Consider the following 23,590-nt stretch of genomic DNA (forward strand, 5'->3'; position numbering starts at 1 on the left):
GAAAAGGTATTTTTACTGAACCGGTTGAGTTCAGTAGAATTACCAGGATGATATTACCAGCCCAGATATCTACACAACCTTAAGGGTACTATAATAATTAAAAATACAAGTAAACAGTAAAAACAATACCTGATAATCATTGTGATCCAGAAGCCAAAAGCCTTGAGTAAGTTTTATTAGACCACAAGGGATGGAAAAAGCTGCGGGAAATGATTCTATGGAAGAATCCGGCTTATCTGAGAACGAGTACATGACATCCAACAAAAAATAGACCATCTGGTATACAAGTGGTTAAGGTTATTTGCAATACATAGTCTTGTAAATAATTATAAATGTTTTGCACAAAACTATATGTTTTGGTTTAGACAAGAGAACTCTAGCTTAATTTGTGAAAGAAATTGGTGAACTTTTGGCCCACAGTGTTGCACTTTAAGCCAGGCCTTTTCCACTAAACCATACGCCTTTGTCTGGCATAAATCACAAATATGGTGGAAATCATGAGACCTTTTTGTTTTAGGTCATCTGGTAAACGGAAAAAGGATACAATTGTGTTTGTTTATTTCATCTGTATCTTCTAGTAGATACACGTCTAGAAGTGCCTGCAACACACAGTGTTAAAGATCAGTTAGCAAGAACGAAAAAAGTTAAAAAGGGGTATTCCCATCTCAAAGATCAAGCAGTAGTTATAATATTAGCAAATACCTCCAATTAAAAATTAAGTATAGTTCTTCAGATTCACTATGTCGCTTACCTCATGTGCATCCATGGATAATACCACTAGCAACTAACTCACTATATGATTTATCATAACCATAGATACCCAAGTTACTGGAATGACAACTGACAACGTGCAGGGATGGTCAGCTGTAAGAGACAGCAGCCATCGTGATTCAGCGCAGTGACAGGACCTCGCAGCGGCGTACATGAACAGCAGTTTGCGGGAATGCACTACCCTAAGTGCCGTACATATATGGCAGATGTTGTGAAGGGGTAAATAATACCATATCGTATATCATTCTTCTTCCGAGTTAAGTTGTATGACTATCATATTTTCTGTGCATGATTATAGGGGCAGCCATCCGATATGATGCTCCATTTCTAATCGGGGATAAATGTTCCTCTTTGGGAATGAAAGTTCCACGTTGGTGTGGGTCCCAACACCCAGACACCAACCGATTAGCAAGTCATCACCCATACTGCAAATAAGTGATAAAGGGGCTGTCCGGTTAAAACTAGTTGAGAGAGATGCTTTAGGGAGATAAAAAGTAGCATAGGACTATTATGAAGAAATTGAACATTTGTAAGTTTCAGCTTTACTTTTTTTTTAAATTTTTCATACTACTATATTGAAAGAATAAGAAAAAAAATCAAAAAAGATGTTCAACATACCATATAAAGTACTGAAAAATGGGAAGACAACAGCAATGTGACCCAGTATATTCAATGAGAAAGGGATTTTACAGTAAGAAAAATGCAATTTTCACAATTCTATAATTGCGAGTTACAGGACCGTGAGCATCCCAGAGAACGCCCAATGGTTGGGGAAAAACAACAAATAACAAACCGCATACCAGACTGCAGCACCATATATCACAAGTTGGCAGAAGCCATAGTGTAAATCTTGTAAAATTTTACAAAAAGTGTGGACAGAGGCCAGATAGCAGCCAACCAGACTGCCCAGGAGGCTCCGACCAACCTTGTGGAATCAGCAGTAATCTTGAACAGTGGAGATTTACCCTTGGTCTTGTTAGCTTGCATAATAGCGAAACTGATCAATATGGGAATGGTTGTCTTGGAGGTTGACCAGCCTAGTGTGACCCATCAGGGATCACAAAAAGAGAATTGGATCTCTGGAAGATTTCCATAAGAAAGATAGGCCCTAATGGCTCTGACCATATCTAGACAGAGGGAAAACACTCACAGGGACCAGCAGGAGGATAGGCACAAGGAGGGGAGAACAATGTTATCATTAATGGGGAATGACTTGATCAACTTTTGGAAAACAATGTAGCACAGAGAACAAGAACAGCTTGTCCTGATAGGGAACAAAATAAGAGAGCCCCGCAGGAAAGGGAAGTGTGCTCAGGCACGCTATCAATGGAGGTTATTGCCACAAGAAATCACACCTTTTGTAAAGAAATACGAGACACGCCACAGAAGCATGACATCAACTTGCTGCCACTTTTTAGAGTCCTGAACTTTTATCTGAGGGATACTGAATGAGAGAAGAGCAAGGTAGTGGCTCTAGACACTAGCTACCTGGGCTTCAACAGAGGGAGGTATAGAAAATTTGACAACTAATTACTCTGCAAGGAGAAAATTACCTCAAACCTCCTAGAGGAAGGCACGAGTCAGTCCGTACTGCCATTCTTTGGTAAGAGCATCACCAAGTCTTCATGGTTGGAAAAGAGAATGGTTGCCGGACTTGACGGAAGGAAACTACTTTTTGGGAAGGAGAGGAGGACACTACTTACTTGACTTCGAGGGTGGCCCTCATTGCCCAGCAAAGGTCATGCAATGCAGAGGCTAGCTTAGTATTCTGCTCAGACTCAGAATCACTCAGAGGTAACCCCTGGAGAATCAGACTAGGCAGGGGCAGACGCAATCTCATCCGCGGTGGCACTGTCCGAGGAATGCCAGAGGATGTGTGGGAAGAAATCCTATGTCTTGTGAAAGCATCTGTGCATAGGGAAGTATGCGCCTCAATTTCTATGTGAGACAGGGCAGAATTACTCGACTTAGGAAAGAAAACATTGACACGCAAGTTGGGCTAGCAAGCGATCTAGAGAAATCAACTGTGGACTGGGAGAGGGTGGCCAGGTTACTTTGAGCCAAAGTCAAAGATCTGGCACATGCTGCTCAGTTCTTTAGGGGAATCTAAGGGGTTGTGAGTAGGCGAAGCGTTAAGGCAGCCTCACTGACCACATGATAAACATTTGTCACAGAGCAAACAAACAAAATAGGTGACCAGTGCAACAGGGGGAAAGCTTCCTAAAATAAGTTCTCCCTTGGAAAAGGACATGGCACATAGAAAAAAATTAAATAGGACCAGGACGACGCCTAAAAGTACCAGGGAGAGGTTCAAGAGCCGTAAAATCACAGAACTGCGTCCCAAAATTATGTTGGCAGCAGAAAGGTGGCTGGAGCTGTAGAAAGGAGGTGTAGACGAACAGGAAGATCAGATGGAGGCAAAGGAGAAGCCCAGGACTGAAAGCCAGTAAAAAAAAAAAGTGACCGTCCCACAAACAGCGTGAAAAGTGCCCATTGACAACAAAAAGTCAAGCCTCAGATTATCCCGAGCAGGGAGAGCGAGATAAAATAGTTTTATGATATAGCACTACAAATTAGATTTTGAAAATTAGGAAATAAAAAGGAGACAATCCCCAAACAAACCCAGGAGGAAGCCCCTAAGGCAGAGGTTTGGAGGAGCAATTCAGTAGGCAACAGTGCGATTTGGGGGAGGGTGGGTTATAATACTCATCCTTCCAATTTTTTTTTGGAAGTCCACAGGCTAAACCCTTCAGGAACCTCTACGGATTAGGGGCTCAATAGCACTCCACTGCAGCATCAGCCTTGGTGGATCGATGACCGGCGGAGATGGATGAGGAATAAAAGTTATTTCATTGAGTTGCTGGACAACCTTCTGTTGCCCGCTAAGCATTAGGAACTTTACATCAACTTCAGAGGCAGACATTTGAAATAGTAGCGATATATCCAATAACTTTTGTTAAAGCTACCGGATAAAGTATAAAGGTCTAAAACTGCAATGGAAAAAAGGAGGGAAAAATGTTCCAGCTTCTAACATCCAAGAATTTATTGAAGTAATCGATAAAAAGATGGTATGAAAATGTTTTCAAACGCTTAAAGAGGACCACACACCAGAACCTTTACTGATCATAATGAAGAGTCCACAGCAGAAACAGATCAGATACTTTCCATGCTGTTTTACACTGAACATGCATTTCAATGAGGTTCAGTTGTAAGTTCCACTTCAGCACCCAATTAGCATTAACACTTTGGAAGAGAAAGAACTTGGCCTGTGATGTATAGTTAAATGGGTTTGAAGTGATTGGAACAGTACTAAACAGTTATGGCATAAACATAAGATTGCCTTATTGGTTTTTCTTACATGCAAGGTAGCAGGTGGATATTTGCCTGAGCCACCGTCTCTCTTCCATAAATGCTCAACTCTTTCTCCAAGCCAAGAAATCAGGTTATCGATCATCAAGGTAGAATTCCATTTACCTCTGTAACATAGGAAACATAAAAAGTGTTACCTTTATACCCCTAAAAGCAATAAAAAAAATGTTGCGCAATATTATTAATCAGTTTGTATAACTCCTTAAAGGCAAGGGTCACGTTTGGCCTTCAGAACAATTTTTTAATTTTGTAATCTCTGCCTTCCGAAAATGTCTGAGAAGTTTTATTCATCTGTTATCATGGCCATATACATTTACAAATTTAAAATGTTTTCTTATATTTAATTAAATGTTACTTTTTTTCTCCCCCTTAACAGTCTCAGATTTGGATGTTGTCAATAAGTATTCAGCCCAGAGTCATTTATATACGGTCAGACCTGGACACTCCAGCGCTTCTAGAACCTTGTAATTGTGGCTTTCCAGCAGCACAAAGTAACATGTAGGTCGGACAGCAATTAACAGCCTCTGATCTATACAGAAGAACCTAATCCAATCCGGTCCCAATGATGGCATTTACACCAAAAGCTCTCTGCTCCAACTAAAACGTGTGCACTTTCATGCGGCAGAAATGGGGTGATGGAGAAGGATGAATGTGTTACCTAGCATGCAATTTTTGGGGAATAAATCCAATAAAAGGAGCAAGACTCTTTCCTTTAGATTTTTCAATTTTGTGTCAAGGGAAAAAAAAAAAAAACCACCATCAGCAAAGGGCTTATTCAGACGTCTAAGCACAGACGCTAATGCACAGACTGGCTGCGGGTCTCCAGACCCAAGCGTGACAGCTTCATGTATTTCTATGAGCCGGTCACTCTCGAGTCTGGAGAGCAGAGGCCAGAATGTGCATTGCAGTTCCATCTCAGACAGTTTTTATGGACGTCTGAATGAGCTCCAATAGGGATTTCTGACAAACTGACTAGAAAAAGTGGTAGGGAACTGAAGTCCGTATTACAGAAAACAGAGCAACATTTTCACTACCTAGACAAATGCTCCAGCTTTTTCCGACGCTCAGCATAGTAGTGCTGAACCAGTTGATAATTGTAGTATGGCCTGGTCAACTGCACGGCTCCATCTGACCGAATGAACAAGGAAAAAAAAGGGAGAATAAACACAAGTATATAGCAAAATGAAAAACAAAAAGTACATTCATTTTGTTTTGGTCAAGAAAATCGTGACAATTGCAGCAAAACATTTATTAGTTAAGGGGGTTGTTCGGTCACAACAAATTTGATGACCTATCCAACAAGGCCATTGGCTAATTTAAAAAAAAAATTCTTGCTCTAGATCAAAAGTGCATAATCTGTGGCCCAGGATACCCTTCAGTGTGCCCTCAACCATGTGCTTGGTCATATGTATTTTATATGTCATGGAGAAGACCAGCGAGGCATAGCACTGAAAGGGAAGGTAATTATGGTGTGCTGTGGGGTCATTTCTGGGGGAGCCGTATTGTGGCAGAATGTGCGAATCCTGATTCCTGTAGCACAGAAAGGAGTAGATCAGATGAAGAAATGTCACATGCGTGACTGGCCCTTATATGCATTGTAGATGATGGGAGAAGGGAAACACTCGACTGTTTCAGTGTCCTACACACAGTACAGACAAAAAGTTTGGACACACCTTCTCATTGAAAGATTTTTCTGTATTTTCATGACTATGAAAATTGTCCATTCACACTGAAGGCATCAACAGGACAATGACCCCAAACACATCTCCAGGCTGTGTAAGGGCTATTTGACCAAGAGAGAGAGTGATGGGGTGCTACGCCAGATGACCTGGCCTCCACATTCACCAGACCTGAACCCAATCGAGATGGTTTGGGGTGAGCTGGACTGCAGAGTGAAGGCAAAAGGACCAACAAGTGCTAAGCATCTCTGGGAACTCCTTCAAGATTGTTGGAAGACCATTTCCGGTGACTACCTCTTGAAGCTCATCAAGAGAATGTCAAGAGTGTGCAAAGCAGTCATCAAAGCAAAAGGTGGCTACTTTGAAGAACCTAGAATATAAGACATATTTTCAGTTGTTTCACACTTTTTTGTTAAGTATATAATTCCACATGTGTTAATTCATAGTTTTGATGCCTTCAGTGTGAATGTACAATTTTCATAGTCATGAAAATACAGAAAAATCTTTAAATGAGAAGGTGTGTCCAAACTTTTGGTCTGTACTGTATACTACAATGTATAGAGCTGAATGCATTGTCTCTTACTTTCTGGTCAGCAAACCAATTAGAATGGTACCTCTATTTTCCTCACGAGTGGGAGCTCTATAAATTGATCCAGCAACTAGTTGTTATTTATGGCACATACTTTCAATATAAAGTAAATGTCTCAGAAGGTAAGTCTTTAGTACTATTGCAGGCCATGGAGTTGGTTCGATCAGACCATGTTGTTCTCGGACCCAAAAAGGCTGTGCATTGGAGATGTTTTCTGCCCTGAAGGTTTATGCCGGGGTCCCACTAGCTTATGGCATCAGAAATGCTAATGAGTGTGGGCTCCTGCTCTGCTGGGAGCGTTAGCTGAGTGTCAGTGCCCGGATTCTCTCGCATGAGGGGATCGCAGCACAGCTGGAGAGGGGACGGAGAAAGTCATTTCTCCATCTCCTGTTGCCGGCGGGAATCGCACTGCACTCGGGTGATATCCAAGTGCAGTGTGATGTTTCACACGCACCCATAGACTTATATGGGCGCGTACAATCCAATTCTCGGGTACAATCGTTTTCGCATGAGAAAATAATCGCAGATGTGAGCTACACCATAGGGTAACATTGGGGTGAGTGCAATCTGATTTTTTTATTGGATTGAACAGCAAGTGGGAGCAAGCCCTTACCTGGGTTATCTGGCAGAAGACCACAACGACAAAACCAAAGGACTACAGAGGCATAGTGACTTAAGAGCTTGGTCACTGAAAGCTTATTGGTTAAGTTAACTAATCCTAATGAAGGAAAATAGGAAATGTTCAAGTCAAATAATGTAGGAAATACGTTAAAATATTTTGCTGTATTTGATACACATTACTTATTTGATGATACTGCCTAGGGCAAAAATCCGCTGACAAATGAAAACTGCATTAGACTGGGTAGAAGCCAAGAAGAATAATTGTCAACTTGATTTCCTTAACTTCTGGGTACTAGAAAAACTCAATGAAATGCACCCCATGGTGAGGGAAAGGGTCTATGTAGAAAAAGTTACGTTTTTGTAGGGTTCTTAGCATTTTGTCCTAATCACAAACTAATTCAAATGTTGATACTGATTGAGAAACCTGCTGACATGTAAGAAGTTTGGATCTGAAAGGATGGTGGCAGCTCAGCACTTGTAGCACTTCAGCTGTGACTGCCCGGCCTCTGACTCCACTTGCAAATCCAGCAACAGACACTCACTGCTGAGTGGTCACTGCTCTCAAAACCGAACAAATTCCCATTTGTTTCATCCGTCGATAGTTTTTATAAGTTTTAGATTTCGTGATGATAGGCAAACTTAAAATTCTAGCTTGTTTATATTATTATAATTAGAGTTGTTATGAAAAAACAAAGAAAAACAAAACACAGATGCGTTAGGTAGACCTTTGTGTACCTTGTTTTGTAAGCTCTTTGGCCTCTTTCCTAAAACAGTTCAAGACAATTGTAAGGTTACTGAGGCGGAGCTGACAGTGGTGTAGAGACTGGAGTGTCTGAGAATCAATGAAATGGCATGAACCATCAAAAAGCTGTGCACCTGCGGGAGAGAGAACACGTTAGCTGATGATCGGCCTTATGAATGTTTACCATAGAAGGCTTATTCCAGTTCTGCACTACGATCACACACGGGCTTAGTTTGATACAATAGAAATATCACAGCTTTGGCATATGTGCTCAGTGTGAACCTGCTTTCATCTGTGAAGAGCACAGGGCGCCAGTGGCCACTTTGCTAATCCTGGTGTTCTGTGGCAAATGCCAAGCGTCCTGCACGGTGTTGGGCTGTGAGCACAACCCCCATCTGTGCATGTCGGGCCCTCATACCACCCTCATGGAGTTGGTTTCTGACCGTTTGTGCAGACACATGCACATTTGTGGCCTGCTGGAGGTCATTTTGCAGGGCTCTGGCAGTGCTCCTCCTGTTCCTTCTTGCACAAAGGCGGAGGTAGCGGTCTTGCTGCTGGGTTGTTGCCCTCCTACGGCTCCCTCCACATCTCCTGGTGTACTGGCCTGTCTCCTGGTAGCGCCTCCAGCCTCTGGCCACTACGCTGACAGACACAGCAAACCTTCTTGCCACAGCTTGTATTGATGTGCCATCCTGGATGAGCTGCACTACCTGAGCAACTTCTGTGGGTTATAGAGTACGTCTCATGCTACAATGAGTGTGAAAGCACAACCAACATTCAAAAGTGACCAAAACATCAGCCAGAAAGCATTGGTACTGAGATGTGGTCTGTGGTCCCCACCTGCAGAACCACTCCTTTATTGAGTGTGTCTTGATAATTGGCAATAATTTCCATCTATTGTCTATTCCATTTGCACAACAGCATGTGAAATTGATTGTCAATCAGTGTGGCTTCATAAGTGGACAGTTTGATTTCACAGAAGTTTGATTTACTTGGCGTTATATTCTGTTCTTTAAGTGTTCCCTTTATTTTTTTGAGAAGTGTGTGTGTGTGTGCGCGTGTGTGTGTGAGAGTGAGAGTGTGTGTGAGAGTGAGAGTGTGTGTGTATGTGTGTACATACACACATACACATGCTGTGCTCCCCGTCAACCTGCTCAGAGCACAGCAGGGAGATCATCAAGCTGTTGTGCTCTGATCAAAACACACAGAACAGGAAGCCGTGCTGCATGGGCGCACAGGGAAGGTAAACACAAGTGTTTTTTTTCTATATGCATTGTATAGATGGGGGCCATTTACACCAGGATGGAGGGGCACTATGTGGGGACATCACCCTGTAGGGAGGGGCACTATGTGGGGCCATTATACTGTATGGAGCACTATATGGACCATTATTGTAAATAAGCCCCTGTACTTTGTGTTACCCACACCTCATTGTAGATTGTAAGCTCTTACGAGCAGGGTCGTCATTATTTTTGCTTTAATTATTGTATTATCTTTAACCATGTTACTTATGACTGTTGTATATGTCCCTCTGAATTGTAAAGCGCTGCGGAATATGTTGGCGCTATATAAAGCTTATTATTATTATATGGGGCCATTAAACTGTATGGAGCACTATGTGACTGATGAGCGGTGTAGTTACATCACCGCTCATCACAGCCGCCGGGTCTCGTGGAGCACATGGGGACCTGGAGTGGCTGCTGCTACAGCCTATGGAGCGTTGCCATGGACTACGTCGGACCTGCATGGGAACTTTTTTTTTTAAATAAATTGGTGAACGAGGGCTAATGTCTTATCTATTTCTCTCTTTATTTTCTTCAGGTTTCCATTTGTGGACTACGGAGGATTACCTGGACTACAGCGGACCAGCATGGAGTCCCCCCCCACCACCCCAAAATAGATTGGTGAACCAGAGAAAGTGCCGGGGAATGTTTTTTTCAAATTAAATGTACTTCTCTGCCTGTGTTTTTGTCTTTCTGGGTTAGTAGTGGGGGTGTCTGATAGACACGTCTCCATTACTAACACCAGGGCTTGATGCCAGATGTGATTTTTGACAAATCACAGCTGTCAAACTCAACTACCATAACCCTGATTGCCACCGCACCAGGGCAGTCGGGAAGAGCTGGGCAAACCACTATAATTGGCGCATCTAATGTGATGCAACACTTTTAGGGCGGCTGTGGGCTGGTATTTTTAGGCTGGGAAGGGCCCAATAACCAGGAACCTTCCCAGGCTGATAATATCAGCACGCAGCTGCCTGCTTTACCTTGGCTGGTTACCAATAATAAGAGGAACCCCACGTCGTTTTCTTCATTTATTAGGGTAAACACCCTTTAGTGCCAAACGAAAGGCACTAAAGGGTGTAAGTTTATTATATGTAGAGAGCTTGTGAAATTATATATTTACAGGACATTTATCCATTCTATTACACCACTGCTCCCATAGATGTGGACAGAGCAGGGGTACACATTTCTAAGGGAGTAGAGGTGTAATGTGTGACCGTGCTCCGTCCGCTTCTATAGGAGCAGTGGTTTAATGTGTGACCCTGCTCCATTCACTATATTACTGCTCCCATGCAAGTAAATAGAGCAGGGTCACACATTACACCATTGCTCATATAGAAGTGGATGGAGCAGGTTCACACATTTCTAAGGGAGCAGTGGTGTAATACAAGACCCCGCTCCGTCCACTTCTATGGCAGCAGTGGTGGCAAGCGTGACCCCGCTCCGTCCACTTCTATGGCAAAAGGGTCACATATCTATCTCCAGCTTATGATACAGCGAGCAGCACCAACTAACAGAATCGGAGCTGCCGGCCATCCTCGGTGACAGTCTACTTGTCAGTATCACTGACAGTGAGCAACAAAATGTGAGATACGCTCCAGACATGCACAATACACCCCAGACCGGTGTATCCAATCCCATCATGCGCAATACGCCCCACAGTGATGCATCCAATCCCATCATGAACAATACACTCCGGTGTATCTAATCCTATCATGCACAGTACACCCCAGACCTGTGTATCCAATTCAATCATGCGCAATACGCCCCAGACTGGTGTATCTAATCCCATCATGCATCCTTGTACTTTTTAATGACACCATTCTACCACATAGTGTACTGGAAAACGAGTCAAAAACTGCAAATACGGAGAAACTGCAAAAAAAAAGTACAATTCCACAATTGTTTTTTTTATTTACCATGTTCCCTATATATTGTAAAACTGACCTAGCAATATGATTCCCCAGATCAATACAAGTACGCAGCTACCAAACATGCAGGTTTTTTTTTTTTCCTAAACTGGAAATTTTTTTTAAAAAAAAACAAAAATAATATCACTTGTCGCCATTTTCAGAGACTTGTAATGTTTTCTTCATTTTTCGGGATCTGGGTGTTGGCTTATTTTTGCGCTCTGGGCTGATGTTTTCATTGATACCATTTTGGGTTAGACGCGATGCTTTGATTGCCTCTTATTGCATATTTTTGCAGTGCTCCAGCATGTATTGCGGAAATGATGATTCTCCTATGAGTGATGGCCACGAGACAATGGTCACAGGATATTCACACTGTCAGGCACGTGGGTCAGCAGACCCCCGGCTGTCATGGCAACCCATTGGCACCTCGCGATCACATGACATGCTTGTGGTGGGCAAGTGTTAAATCCCACTATCAGCGATTGTCGGCGGGATTTAACAGGTTAACAGCCGCGGGTGGAGAACAGCTGCATCTGCGGAGGCACTTGATGGCTGATTAAATCAGCCATCAAGTGCAGGGAAAGATGAGAGCTCAGCATGCGATCTCACATTAAAGGCAGGGACACTACCATTGACATATATATAAGAGCCATTACCTCATGTACAGTATATACTTACAAAAAAACAATACAAAAACTTACCAATTCTGTCAAAATTGGTTTTCGTAAGGACCACTTTATCCCACGTCCATTCAAGCACAAAGCGAAGGTTTGGAGCTGACCTGGGTTTCTCTTCAAAGTGAATTACACAAGTCAGAACCAGGTGAGAAAAGTCAAAATAGTGTATTTTGCACAAATAGAAATGTGAATACATTTTTTGTTGTTTACACTTACCTTCTACAATCCATTGCTTGATACAACGAGTTAAAAGACTGATGGAGCTAGTTTCAATGGCAGCTGATAACACAGCTTGTAGCTGTTCTTCCTAGGTATCAGATAAAAGCTGTAAAGGCTGAATTTTATAGGAAGTGAAATACAACATGGCAGTAAGGGGAGCTTACCCGAGTCAGGCTGGAAGGCTGAACATCAGCAAGGCTTGGAGACAGGAGACCAGCTACTAAGCATCTGGTATAACCATCTGCAATCTCTTCATTCAAAGATGATCCAATATTCTTTAAGTAGTGCAGAGTCTTAAAACAAATAATGCAGTATGATATCTTCACCGCTAGGACAACCAACATTGTAACTAAGTATATACCTAGAGTTCACCATCACTTTATATTGGAAATGAATCTACATGAAGCATTAAAAGCACCAATTCATTAAGACGGGCGTTTTTCACGCTTGTCTTGATGGAACACCATAAGCTCATCATAAAATTTACAAACAGGGGGGGGGGTTGCCAAACTCCGTCTCTCCAACCTTTTGTAGCTGGTAGATTTGGGTGTGAAAATGACAAAAGTTGCTAAATTTTTGAGCAGCCTCGTGTTGTACAAAAATGTTGCGACTTTTCAAGGCTTTTTACACCAGACTTAGAGTGAAGGTTTAGTTACTCATTATAGGGACCCTGTCAACAGGTTTTTACCATATGAGGTAAGACCACCACCTTCCAGCCCTGATATACAGCAGTATAACAATGCTGTATACATGCCCCTAACTCAGCCTGCAAGACAAGTAGGCATTAGTCCTACCGGTAATAGTGTTGTCATGATGGACTCCTGGAAAACCTATCAGGAGGTCGTCCTTCGTATCCTTGATAGGGACAGGAACACACAAGAGGATAAAAGGCTCTCCCTCCACCCAAACCCCAGTAATTTTCCAAGTACCACACCATGACGGACGCACTCTATTTTATTTAGTTTCCTTCTATCTATGTTACCTTCACAGACGCAGACTGGAATGTTAGGGAGGGAATGTAATAGGTGCTGTCATGATGGACTCCTGGAAAACCTATTACCGGTGGACTAATGCTTACTTTCCAGAATGTCCCTCCTGACATCACCATCAGGAGAATACCAGAGTATACATTCAGGGTGGGACAACTACTTTGAGGACTTTCTTCTGAAGGCCATTTTTTAGCCTGATAGAATGTCCAGTTTATAGTGTCTGCAAAAGATGTTCAGGCTTGTCCATGTTGCAGCTCTGCAAATCTGGTCCACCGAGGCCCCTGCTCGTTCTGCCCGTGATGTGGCTACTGCTTTAGCCAAATGGGCCCTGATGTTATCCAGAGAGGATCTTCCTTCAGACGAACAGGTCAGACTTCTCACTGACCTAACCCACCTTGCCAGCACTGTTTTTGATGTCTTTTTCCCCTGGTTTTTGCCTGCAAACTGTACGAACAGGTTAGGGTCTACTCGCCAGTCCTTTGTTGTCTCCAAGTAATGGAGGACTACTCTCCTGACATCCAGGGAGTGAAGTCAGTTCTTGATTATTTTTATGGCCTTGGCAAAAAGAGGGTAAGACTATTTCCTTGCTCATATGAAAAGTTACTACTTTTGGTAAAAAAAAGCTGGATCTAGCCTGACGGTAATGCAGTCGTCTAGAGCCTTAGGTATGGATCGTTGACGATGCTTGTATTTCTCCCATCCGCCTTGGTGTTATTGGTGGTTTAATAAAGTATTGCCACACTGTTTTACTCTCACCCTGTGTTGTCTGAGTAGTATTATGCCCATGAAAGACCCAGTGTCTCCACAGGCTGCAATTTGCACTTTTAGGGTGCTAGCTCTTAGGCCTTTATGAAATCCAGTCTGTAGAATCTCTAGTATATTTAGAATGTTAGGACTAGAAATCTGTCAGTTTCTTGATACTGTGCACAATTTTTTCCACAGATTTTCGTGTATATTGCTGATGTTACTGGCTTTCTACTATTTTGCATAGTTGATTTGACGGAATCTGAACGATCTTTAGATCTCAAGATCTGCCTCTCAGGATGCAGGTTGGAGGAACTTTACGTTGGGATGGTATATCAGCCCCTGGATCAGCAGATCCAGTCTCTCTGGAAGAACGATTGGATCTTTTAGGGACATTTTTTCAGTAAAGGAAACCAGCTTCTCCTGGGCCAAAAAGGGTAATATTACTATTACCTTGGCTTGGTCTTCCAGTATCTTCCTTAGCACTGCTGGAATTAAGAGCAAGTGAGGAAAGGCATATGCCAAGTCCATGTCCCATTTCTGGGACAAAGCATCTACCCCTGTTAGCCTGTCTTTTGGATCGAGGAAGAAGAATTTGGCTGTTTGTGCGTTTTTCCTTGTGATGAACAGATACCACTGAGTATCCCATCGATGTATTATGCGATGGAATTCTTCCCACTTTAGTTCCCATTCTGACTGCTGCACTGTTTCCCGACTGAGGAAATCTGTCACGGAGTTCTGAGACCCCTTCAGGTGTATTGCACTTACTGATAGTACTGTTTCTTCTACCCACTAAAAAATCTTTCCTGCTAAATCTTGCAGATGGTGAGGTCTTGATTCCCCTTAATGTCTGAGAAAGGCCACTGTTGTGATATTGTCTGACAGGATTCTGATGTATTGGTTCTTTAGGTCTGCCCGACATCTTTTTAATGTTTCCCAGACTGCCTGGAGTTGAGGTTTGATGATCTGGGAAGGTTTCGCCCCTACCAGGTACCTTGTAGGTACTGATCGTTTATATGGACCCCACCAGCCACTGTTGCTTGCGTCAGTGGTGACGGTTACAAATGGAGACAACTTCCACATAATCCCCTTCTGTAGGTTGGCCCTGGAAGTCCACCATGTTAATGACTTCCTGGTTATCACAGACAAGCTTATTTTCTTGTCTAGACCGTCCATCTTCCTGTTTCAGGTTGTTAGAATCTGATGTAGTTGTCTCGAGTGGAATTGGCTCCACTGAACTCTGGGTATAGAAGCTGTCATTAATCCTAAAATTTTCATGCTTTCCCAGATGGAGATTTGTGATTTCCTTCCGAAAGAGAGGACTCTGTCTCTAAGTTTGTTTTTATGACTGGTAAAAGGGATATTTTTAGTTTTGAGTCTAGGAGGATTCCTAGGAAGATGTTTCTTCTTCTTCCTGGTATAAGATCTGATTTCTTCCAGTTTACAATCCATCCCAGATTTTTTTTTATAATCAAGACGGTTGAAGTTAGGCTGAGTTCACACGATGCGTTTTTCATGCGTTTCCGCGGCGTTTTTGCAGTTGCGGAAACGCATGAAAAACGCATGGTAGAAGGGCAGCAATGTTCCCCAATGGAAATCCGCATGTGCTGTGCCCATGATGCGGATTTTTCCGCAGCGTAAACGCTGCGGTCAAAAATCCGCAGCATGTCAATTAATTTTGCGGAAACGCTGCTCTTTTGCCGCCATTGACTTGCATTAGACCGCATGGAATCCGCATCACTGTATATGTTGATGCGCTTTTCATGCGGTCTAATGTGCGGATGGTACCCGGGTGTGGATGAGAGGACTCTCATCCAGACCCAGGTACCATTAAAAAAAAAAGAATAAAATAAAAAATATATATATTCTCACCTTCTGACGGCCCGCGCTGCGTCCTGCTGGCTTCCCGGGCACTTCGCGGTTGAATGAAGGACCTTCGCTGACGTCAGAGTCATGTGACGGGTCACGTGACGCTGACGTCGGAAGGTCCTAAAGTCTTCACTGCCGGCAGCCGGGACCGATGAAGCAGGACACCGGGGGCCATCAGAGGGTAAAGTATAGATTTATTTTTTATTTTTTGACATTCACACACTATATAAATCCATGCCGGTTGCATGGATTTATATAGTGTAAAGTTGACAAGCACTTTCCAAGTGATGCTAAAATCGCTTGGGAAGCGCTTGTCAACCCGCATGCGGAAATGAAAGTGAAGACCGCTTCATTTCCGCATGTCCCTGGCAGGAAACCGCATGTACAATCCGCATGCGTTTTTTCCTGCCAGAGAGATGCAGAAACGCTCAGGAAAAAATCCTGAGCATTTCTGCATCGTGTGCACATACCCTTATACTGGCTTTTAGTCGCTGGGGTGACTCTGCAATTAATAGGAAATGGTCCAAATACTGGACAATTAATACTCCCTGCTCTCTCAGGAAAGCCATAACTTCTGCCACTAGTTTGGTGAAGATACGTGGGGCTGAGGATAGACCAAATAGGAGGCATCTGAACTGATAATGCAGAATGTTCTCCCCCTTTTTCAGTGCAAATCTTAGATATTTTTGACTGTGAGGGTGAATGGGTACATGATAATAGATCTATCGTACACATTATCATGTTTTATTAGTGGAATCGTTGATCTTATCGACTCCATCTTGAATTTATTGTATGCCACTGACATGTTTAGAGAATTTATATTTATAAATCGCCCCCGTTTTTTTTTTTTATTGAAAATAGGTTTGAATAGTATTCCACAAGCCATTCTGCTTCTGGCACTAGTATTACTACTCTGAATCCACCAATTTTTCCACATCCGTCATTAGCTTTCTGGAGACCTGTGGGGACTGCGTAGATAGGTGGAATCTTCCCTACGAAAGCTCTTCTGCATCCCTCTGCAATTGATTGGAGTATCCATGGATTGTTGGATACTTCTGTCCATGCTTTAAGTATTGGAGTCTCCCAACTACTCTCTTCGCATCATTGTCTACACGTGCCATTTCCTGCACTGGCAAAGATATTCCTTCTATTACCTCCCTTCGGGTAGCTCCATCTTCCCAGTATATTCTGGTCTTTGATAGGAACGAGGCCTCAGAAAGGATGATACTTTAGGTTTTTCTTCTGGAAACCCCTTTTTTTCCTCTGAGGCTTTTTATACCATATCGCCCAGAACTGGACCGAATACTCAAAGGCCAGAAAAGGGGATGGAACACAGTTTGTTCTTTGAATGGCTATCACCTGACCAAGTTTTTAGCCATATTGCTCGCCTAGCCATGGTGGAAAGTGCCCCATTCCTTGCGGCAAATCTAATTGACTCGGCTGAGGAGTCAGCCATAAATCACATTGCCATTTTTAGTAATGAAATGGATTCTAGGACCTCATCTCTGGAAGTCTTCTTCCTCAGATGACCTTCTGATTGCTTTAACTATATATTCATGTACCTTGCTACCGAGGTAGCTGCTATTTAAGCTTTTATTATTGTAGCAGAGGTCTCCCAGGTCTTTTTGAGAAGACAGTCTGCTTTCCTGTCCATAGGGTCTTTCAAACATGATGAGTTCTCAAATAGGGTGGATGCTTTCTTTTCTACTCTGGATATCGGGATATCAATTTTAGTGATTTGTTTCCATAATTTTAATTGCCTCTGGTTCAAACGGTAGACGTGATTTGAAACTTCTGGGAATAAATTAGTGTATTTTTCATGTCTTTCCACTCCTCTAGTATCATGGCTTTAATATGATTATTAACGGGGAATACTCTGTTCATACGGCTTCTCAAACCTCGATCGTTTTATCCTGTACCGGGGAGGGCTGGTGAGTGTCCTCGACTTTCATGGTGTTTCTCACGGCTGATAGAAGTACATCAGTATCTTCCCAGGAAAAAAGATTTATTTTTATCCTTTGGGGAAACGGAGATAGATCCTTCTCTTTCCTCTTGTTCAGGATCAGAGTAACCTGACAATTCTTCCTCCTCAGAACTAGATTCTTCCCACATTATGGTGCTTATATCAGTCATAAAAGAGGAATGTTCCTCCTTAACCATCTTGGCAATACAGTCAGTGCATAATTGTTTCCCATATGTATCCGGTAGCTTTGTGTTACAGATGGAAAATCATTTCCCTCTTTTCTTAGTGGCCAAAGGCATCACAGATCTTTCAGGGATCACCTTGTCCTATAAGAACAAGGGATCATAGAATAAAAATACTAAAGAAGACAGATGGAATCAGTAAGTGAAACAGAAAGGGAGTAATCCCCAGATAACTGACTTGTACTGGTGGTTCAGCAGGTGTATCAGAGCGACCAGTGGTTTGTCCTTCCATAGCGGTCATTCTGGATGCACTGGTAACCTCAGCTCCCCTCTAACAATACTTAAATAGTATTATCACACCCGTTTTCCATCAGAATCATCAAAAAGGCATTTCACCTTAAATTTAGGATTTGGCACCATTTAAAAAAAAAAAAAAAAAAAAAAGAAGCAGTGCGTTCCACGGTGGAACGCTCACCAGGCACTAGAGGTCTGCATGTCGCTACCTTTATAACCGGAAGTGCTGCAAATTCAATCTTCAGGACGCATAGGAGTTGCACGCAGGGCTTGAGCAGCGTGAACTGAGAGCCCCCCGAGGGGGAAGCAGTTTTCCTCGGGAGCATTGGCTCAACCGGACAGGCTGAGGGACCCCTTGATCAGCAAGATGTCGGCCTCCGGACCACGGCAAAAGGAAAGAGGAATGCGAAGAATCCCGATCCTCTCGAGCCCGACATCAGGAGGTCCTGATCACTGGAAAATTTGTGGAGGGGTGTCGCTCGTCTTGGTTCGGTGCCTCCCTTCTTGCGATGTCATCCTCCTCCTTGCTTTGCGTGGATGACGCGTCCCGTATGTCATCTATACAGTCCCCTGCCATTGCGCTCCTGTGCACGCCTACTTCTCTGCCCTGTCGAGGGCAGAGCAAAGTACTGCAGTGCATGTGCCAGAACAGGTCAAAGAGCCCAGGCGCATGCGCACTGCACTACTGTACTCTGCCCTCATCAGGACAGAGAAGTACGCCTGTGTAGGAGCACGATGCCGGGAGAATCTGTGGATGACGTACGGGACGAGTCATCCACACAAAGCAAGGAGGACAACGACGCTGGACAAGGACGGGCGACACCCCTCGGACCAGACTCGACCGCCACGCAGGGAAGTATAATAAAACATCTTTTTATTGTCTTGCAGGCCGGCTTGGGGGCATATACCCTGCATTATAGAATGCTGTATATCAGGGCTGAACGGTGGTGGCCATATCTTATATGGGACAAACCTTGTGACAGGTTCACTTTAATGATTTCCATTGACAAGCAGAAACATAAATGTTCAGACATTGCATTTTTGCTGCAAATGCTTCTGCCCCAAAACAAAGCGTTGGAAAAAAAAACACTGCGTACAAACGTGCATTTTGTTGTATGTATGTATGTATGTATGTATGTATGTATGTATGTATGTATGCATGCATGCATGTATGCATGCATGCATGTATGTATGGTGTATGTATGTATGTATGGTGTATGTATGTATGTACGTATGTATGTATGTACGTACGTATGTATGTACGTACGTATGTATGTATGTATGTAAAACGTTATTTTTCCCATTCATTTGAGTAGGTGAAAAGTGTTGCAAAAACAAAGTGCATCTACTGTATATAAACTGTTCTAAGAAGATTTAATGATCAAAGGGAATCTCTCAGCAGATTATTGCTACCTCCTCTAAGCAGCATGATGTAGGCAAAGAGACCCTGAATCCAACGATGTACCACTTTGATTACTGGGCGCAGTAGTAGGGACACAATTTTTAGGTTTAGCAATGCAGCAGAGATGAGAAAGCTGCCCCTGCCCACACCAGGCTCTCTACAGACAGTGAGGTGCTTATCACAGAAGGGGGCTGAGTTGGACGATTGCCGGCCTGCCGGATCCTCACAGCAATGTTAATCAAGGTGATTAAAGTGTAACACCACCACACAGCGTGGACATATGACACCATTGAGTTTAGTGCTTTATCCCCGTCATGCTGTCCTTAATTTACATAGCAAAAACATGCTGACAGATTCCTTTTAAAGAAAAAAATTATAATTTTCAATAAATAAAAATCTCAAGCAAATTTGTCAATTTTAGATAGGAAAGATTTCATTTTTCTTTTACCTCTTTATGAAAGCCAGTGCATGTGATGTGGATAACTCCGGAATTCAACAAGCAAGTAGCATCTTCAATATGACAGAAAACAAAAAAAATATCGTCAGAAAACTCATTAAACCTAAATTAGTTTTTAATTTTTTTAAAAAGTTTAAAATATCCAAGAAATTTCGTTCCACTTCATGATTGTGTTCCACTGGTTGTTGGTTCTTCCCCAAAAAAGTAGAATTTTATATCTTCATGTTTGAAGCCAGAAATGTGGCAAAAGGTAGAAAAGTTCAAGGGGGCCAAATACTTTCACAATGCACTGTGTGTCCTGCTAATAAGGCGTGGGATGGAGAGATGGCACATCATTCCTACTGATCACAGGTGAGGATGGGAGAGGGACACACAAGGGGTGCATCATTCCTGATGACAGGTGGGATGGAGAAGTGGCATTTTTTCTTGGTGATCTATAGGGATGAGATGTGGAATGGACAGATGGCACATTATTGCTGCTGAAAGGGTGAGGAGGAGATGGGTGAGGTGGAACACTGTACCTGTTTATGACAGGGAATCAACTTACAGTGTCCATTTTAGGACATGATCAGACATCAAAGTCAAACATCAGAATTATGCCAGTTTGAGGCTAAATACCTTGTCTGAGAACTGACTGACATGTGATAAAAAAAAAGTCACTATTCGCTGGGACTTGAACCCAAAACTTTGTCCAGAAGCCAGTGCACTTACCATTGAGCTATTCACTCAATTGATGAAAGAAGTTTTTCTTGGCTTATGAGATCAACCATGAAAATACCCGAGGTGTCTAAAAGTCACTGTGATTCTGATGTTTGAAGAAAGTCAGATATCAGAATCACATATCAAAGTCACACATCATTTATATTTGGCTTGGAGGAGGTATGTGCGAAAGTCCCAATGAGTTGCAGACTGGTTTGCACTGAAAATCATATAACCAAATAGAACGCCTAGATTTATTCAGTGTATAGCTCAATGGCTACTGCACTGGCTTCTAGACAGCTTTCAGTTCAAATCCCAGAAGCGAACAATGACTAATAATGGCACAAAATCAGGGTGCCGTAATAATGCCAGAGCATGTACTATCACAGGGTCAAACTGTAGCAGGAGGGGTACATAAACATTATTATATTAAAATAGGTCTAATTTATATAGGAAAAAATATATATAAATTAATTTACTATTCAAGGCCATCAATAATAATTAAAAATAATCATTACCAAAATTATAGGTGCTTGGAAAGTAGAACTGTTCTGGTGGTGGATATGCAGGCGGAACACCTCTACTCAAACTACGTTCATGTACAAGAACATCAAAGATGGTGTCATCAGTCATGTTTGTCAAGGCTTCAAGAGACCAAAATGCAACATATGAACAGTTTCTAAGAAACTGACCAGGCCTGTGAGAGAAAGAAAATAATTGGAGTATACAATGAAAGGAATGCCATTACTCTCCTCTCCCACAAAAAAAAAAATCTTACCTTAAAGAATCCGGCATCTGTGCTTGAGACCAACGATTTATATCAAACACTCCCATGTAAATTGAAGGCTTATTTTGTCCATACGTATTAACTTGCCAGCTAAATATTGACACGCTGGTATCAGGCGATGTAACTGAAAAGAAATCATATTGCTAGAAATATGTACAAAAACATTATTTGCAGTCTATAATAATACCCTAGAGGGCTTTCCATTTCATTGACAAATCTTGAAATAAGTTTTAACCTGCAGGTCACAATTTTTATTAGAAGATTTTAAAACTCCACAAAGTACATGCATATAAAGTACTGCATTTTCAGACAGACACCGTCTTTAAATGGGTTGTCCACTACTTGGACAACCCCATCTCAATCCTTGTTTGGCCCAGTAAAATAACACCCATAGGGCAGAGTGAAGCAAGCGCTGATTGGCCGCAAGGATCGTATGACAATGTTATGCGAGCCCTGGGAGACCCCGTGTCGACACCTCGGGAACAGCACCGGCAACAGAGGTGAGTATATGTATTATTTTACAAGGGGAAAACATAGGGATTGAGGAGGGGGTTTCCCCGAGTGGTGAACAATCCTTTTAACTGCAGTATAAAAGTAATACATTTTAACTGGATTGGAAACCTTGTGTGTTAGTATCACAAAACCTATTTAGATGTTCTATTGCATGTGTTTTTAATGACGTAGAAGTGAATCTTACATAAAATATTACATATGTTGCATTTGATAAAATACATAATCACTGTTGCAGTTACTTTTCATTAAAATTTGCATCTGTTCTCCTGATATTAAAGGGAACCTGTCACCATGAAAATGCAGTCCTATCTGCAGGCATCATGTTATTGAGAAGGAAAATCAAATTAGATTGATCTATAGTTTACTGAAAAAAAGGTCCGTATAACCCGTATTTTCATCACAAACCTCTGCCTTTTGAGATTTTCTGTCCAGTTGGCGGTCCTATCAGTGATTGACAACTTTCTCTGTACAAGTGTACTTACAGTGATAGATGTCAATCATTGACAGGACTGCCCACTGGACTGAAAGTCTCAGAAAGAACAGATTTAGGTGATGAAAACAGCTTATACTGAATTTTTTTTTTTCCACAAAACTATATATCAATCTAATCTGTTCCTCCTCAATAACATGATGCCTGCAGATAGGACTGCATTTTCATGGCGACAGGTTACTTAAAAATTTTCTTTTTTTATTGTTTACAGCTTATTGCCAAAGGAACCGGCCACAAATGCAGTCTAGCAGCAGTAGCCGAACACACACAGTACGTGCAAGCGCTTTACAGTGAACCTGACATCTGACACTTCATGCCCAATCCACTAACTGATCTCAGCCACTGCCTGAATCATGCCACCCTCAGATTGGGCAGCAAGTATCAGATGTCAGATTCCCTTTAATAGCAGGTCATAAGCACTTAATTGAAGCGGTTGGAAAAAATCTAAACATCTTATTCTGAATCATAAAAGGGCGAATCCCAATAAATAAAAAAAAAAACGCAAACCCACATTGGGTAGAGATGAAACTTCTAGATAAAGATGGGTCTGGCTCTGAAGGGTCGTGCTTAAGGGTCGTGCTTAAGGGTCTTAATCTGAAATAAGCCGGAAATAGGCCAGAAGGTAGGAGTAACTATTTACTAATTGTGCTTAGTTTCTCTCTCTCATTCACACTTAAACCTTCATTATGCTTACATACGCCCTTGCTGTCTTTGCACCACTAATCCTTACTCTCCTTCGCTATCCCCCAAACCTCAGCACTCTCTAACCAAATAATAATCTCTCCTTCCCGCTTACCCCCTCACCTGACCTCATCTGCACACCTGCTCCTCAACCTCAGATCTATCTATAAACATAAAACAAGCCGGACACTCTCCTTCTCCCAATCCTGGAGCCCCATAATTCACAACTCCCACCAATTCCTCCTCCTATCGCTTCCAACCAACTGCAAACTACCGCAACCTCTCCCAAATAAAACCCGTGCCCCTAACGCCCACCCCCCTGCTCCCTCTCTCTGGAGCACTTTGGAACGCCCACTCTGTCTGCAACAAGCTCTATTTTGTCCACGACCTCTTTACCTCTCAGAGAGGCCCATCTCTCCTTCCTGGGCATCACAGAGACATGGTTGACACACGCCAACACTGTCTCCCCTGCTGCGCTGTGTTATAGTGGGCTCCACTTCACCCACACTCCTCGCCCTGGTAAACAGACATGGTGGAGGAGTAGGTCTTTTCCCTTCTACCAACTACACCTTTATCCCTATCCCACCTCTACCCTCCCTTCTTTTGAAGTCCACTCTGTCCGCATCTACTCTCCCTCCAAGTGGCTGTCATACCGAC

General features: G+C 42.6%; 1 protein-coding gene across 1 annotated transcript in view; it reads right to left on the reverse strand.

The window, feature by feature from the left end:
• Positions 1-23,590, reverse strand: part of LOC141273765 (protein ELYS-like) — a 113,549-nt gene that overhangs the window by 61,196 nt on the left and 28,763 nt on the right. The window contains exons 9-20 of the mRNA XM_073686103.1: positions 21,241-21,373; positions 20,981-21,159; positions 19,755-19,816; positions 12,028-12,156; positions 11,861-11,951; positions 11,669-11,758; positions 7,765-7,905; positions 7,022-7,126; positions 5,175-5,268; positions 4,130-4,247; positions 548-599; positions 130-290 (exon numbers count right to left, since the gene is read on the reverse strand). Of these exons, the coding sequence (XP_073542204.1) occupies positions 130-290; positions 548-599; positions 4,130-4,247; positions 5,175-5,268; positions 7,022-7,126; positions 7,765-7,905; positions 11,669-11,758; positions 11,861-11,951; positions 12,028-12,156; positions 19,755-19,816; positions 20,981-21,159; positions 21,241-21,373 (1,355 nt within the window). The remainder of the gene's footprint in view (positions 1-129; positions 291-547; positions 600-4,129; positions 4,248-5,174; positions 5,269-7,021; positions 7,127-7,764; positions 7,906-11,668; positions 11,759-11,860; positions 11,952-12,027; positions 12,157-19,754; positions 19,817-20,980; positions 21,160-21,240; positions 21,374-23,590) is intronic.

Source organism: Phyllobates terribilis, unplaced genomic scaffold (genome assembly GCF_046119375.1).
Source record: "Phyllobates terribilis strain yellow unplaced genomic scaffold, ASM4611937v1 Scaffold_5__5_contigs__length_657084704, whole genome shotgun sequence".
NCBI lineage: Eukaryota > Metazoa > Chordata > Amphibia > Anura > Dendrobatidae > Phyllobates > Phyllobates terribilis.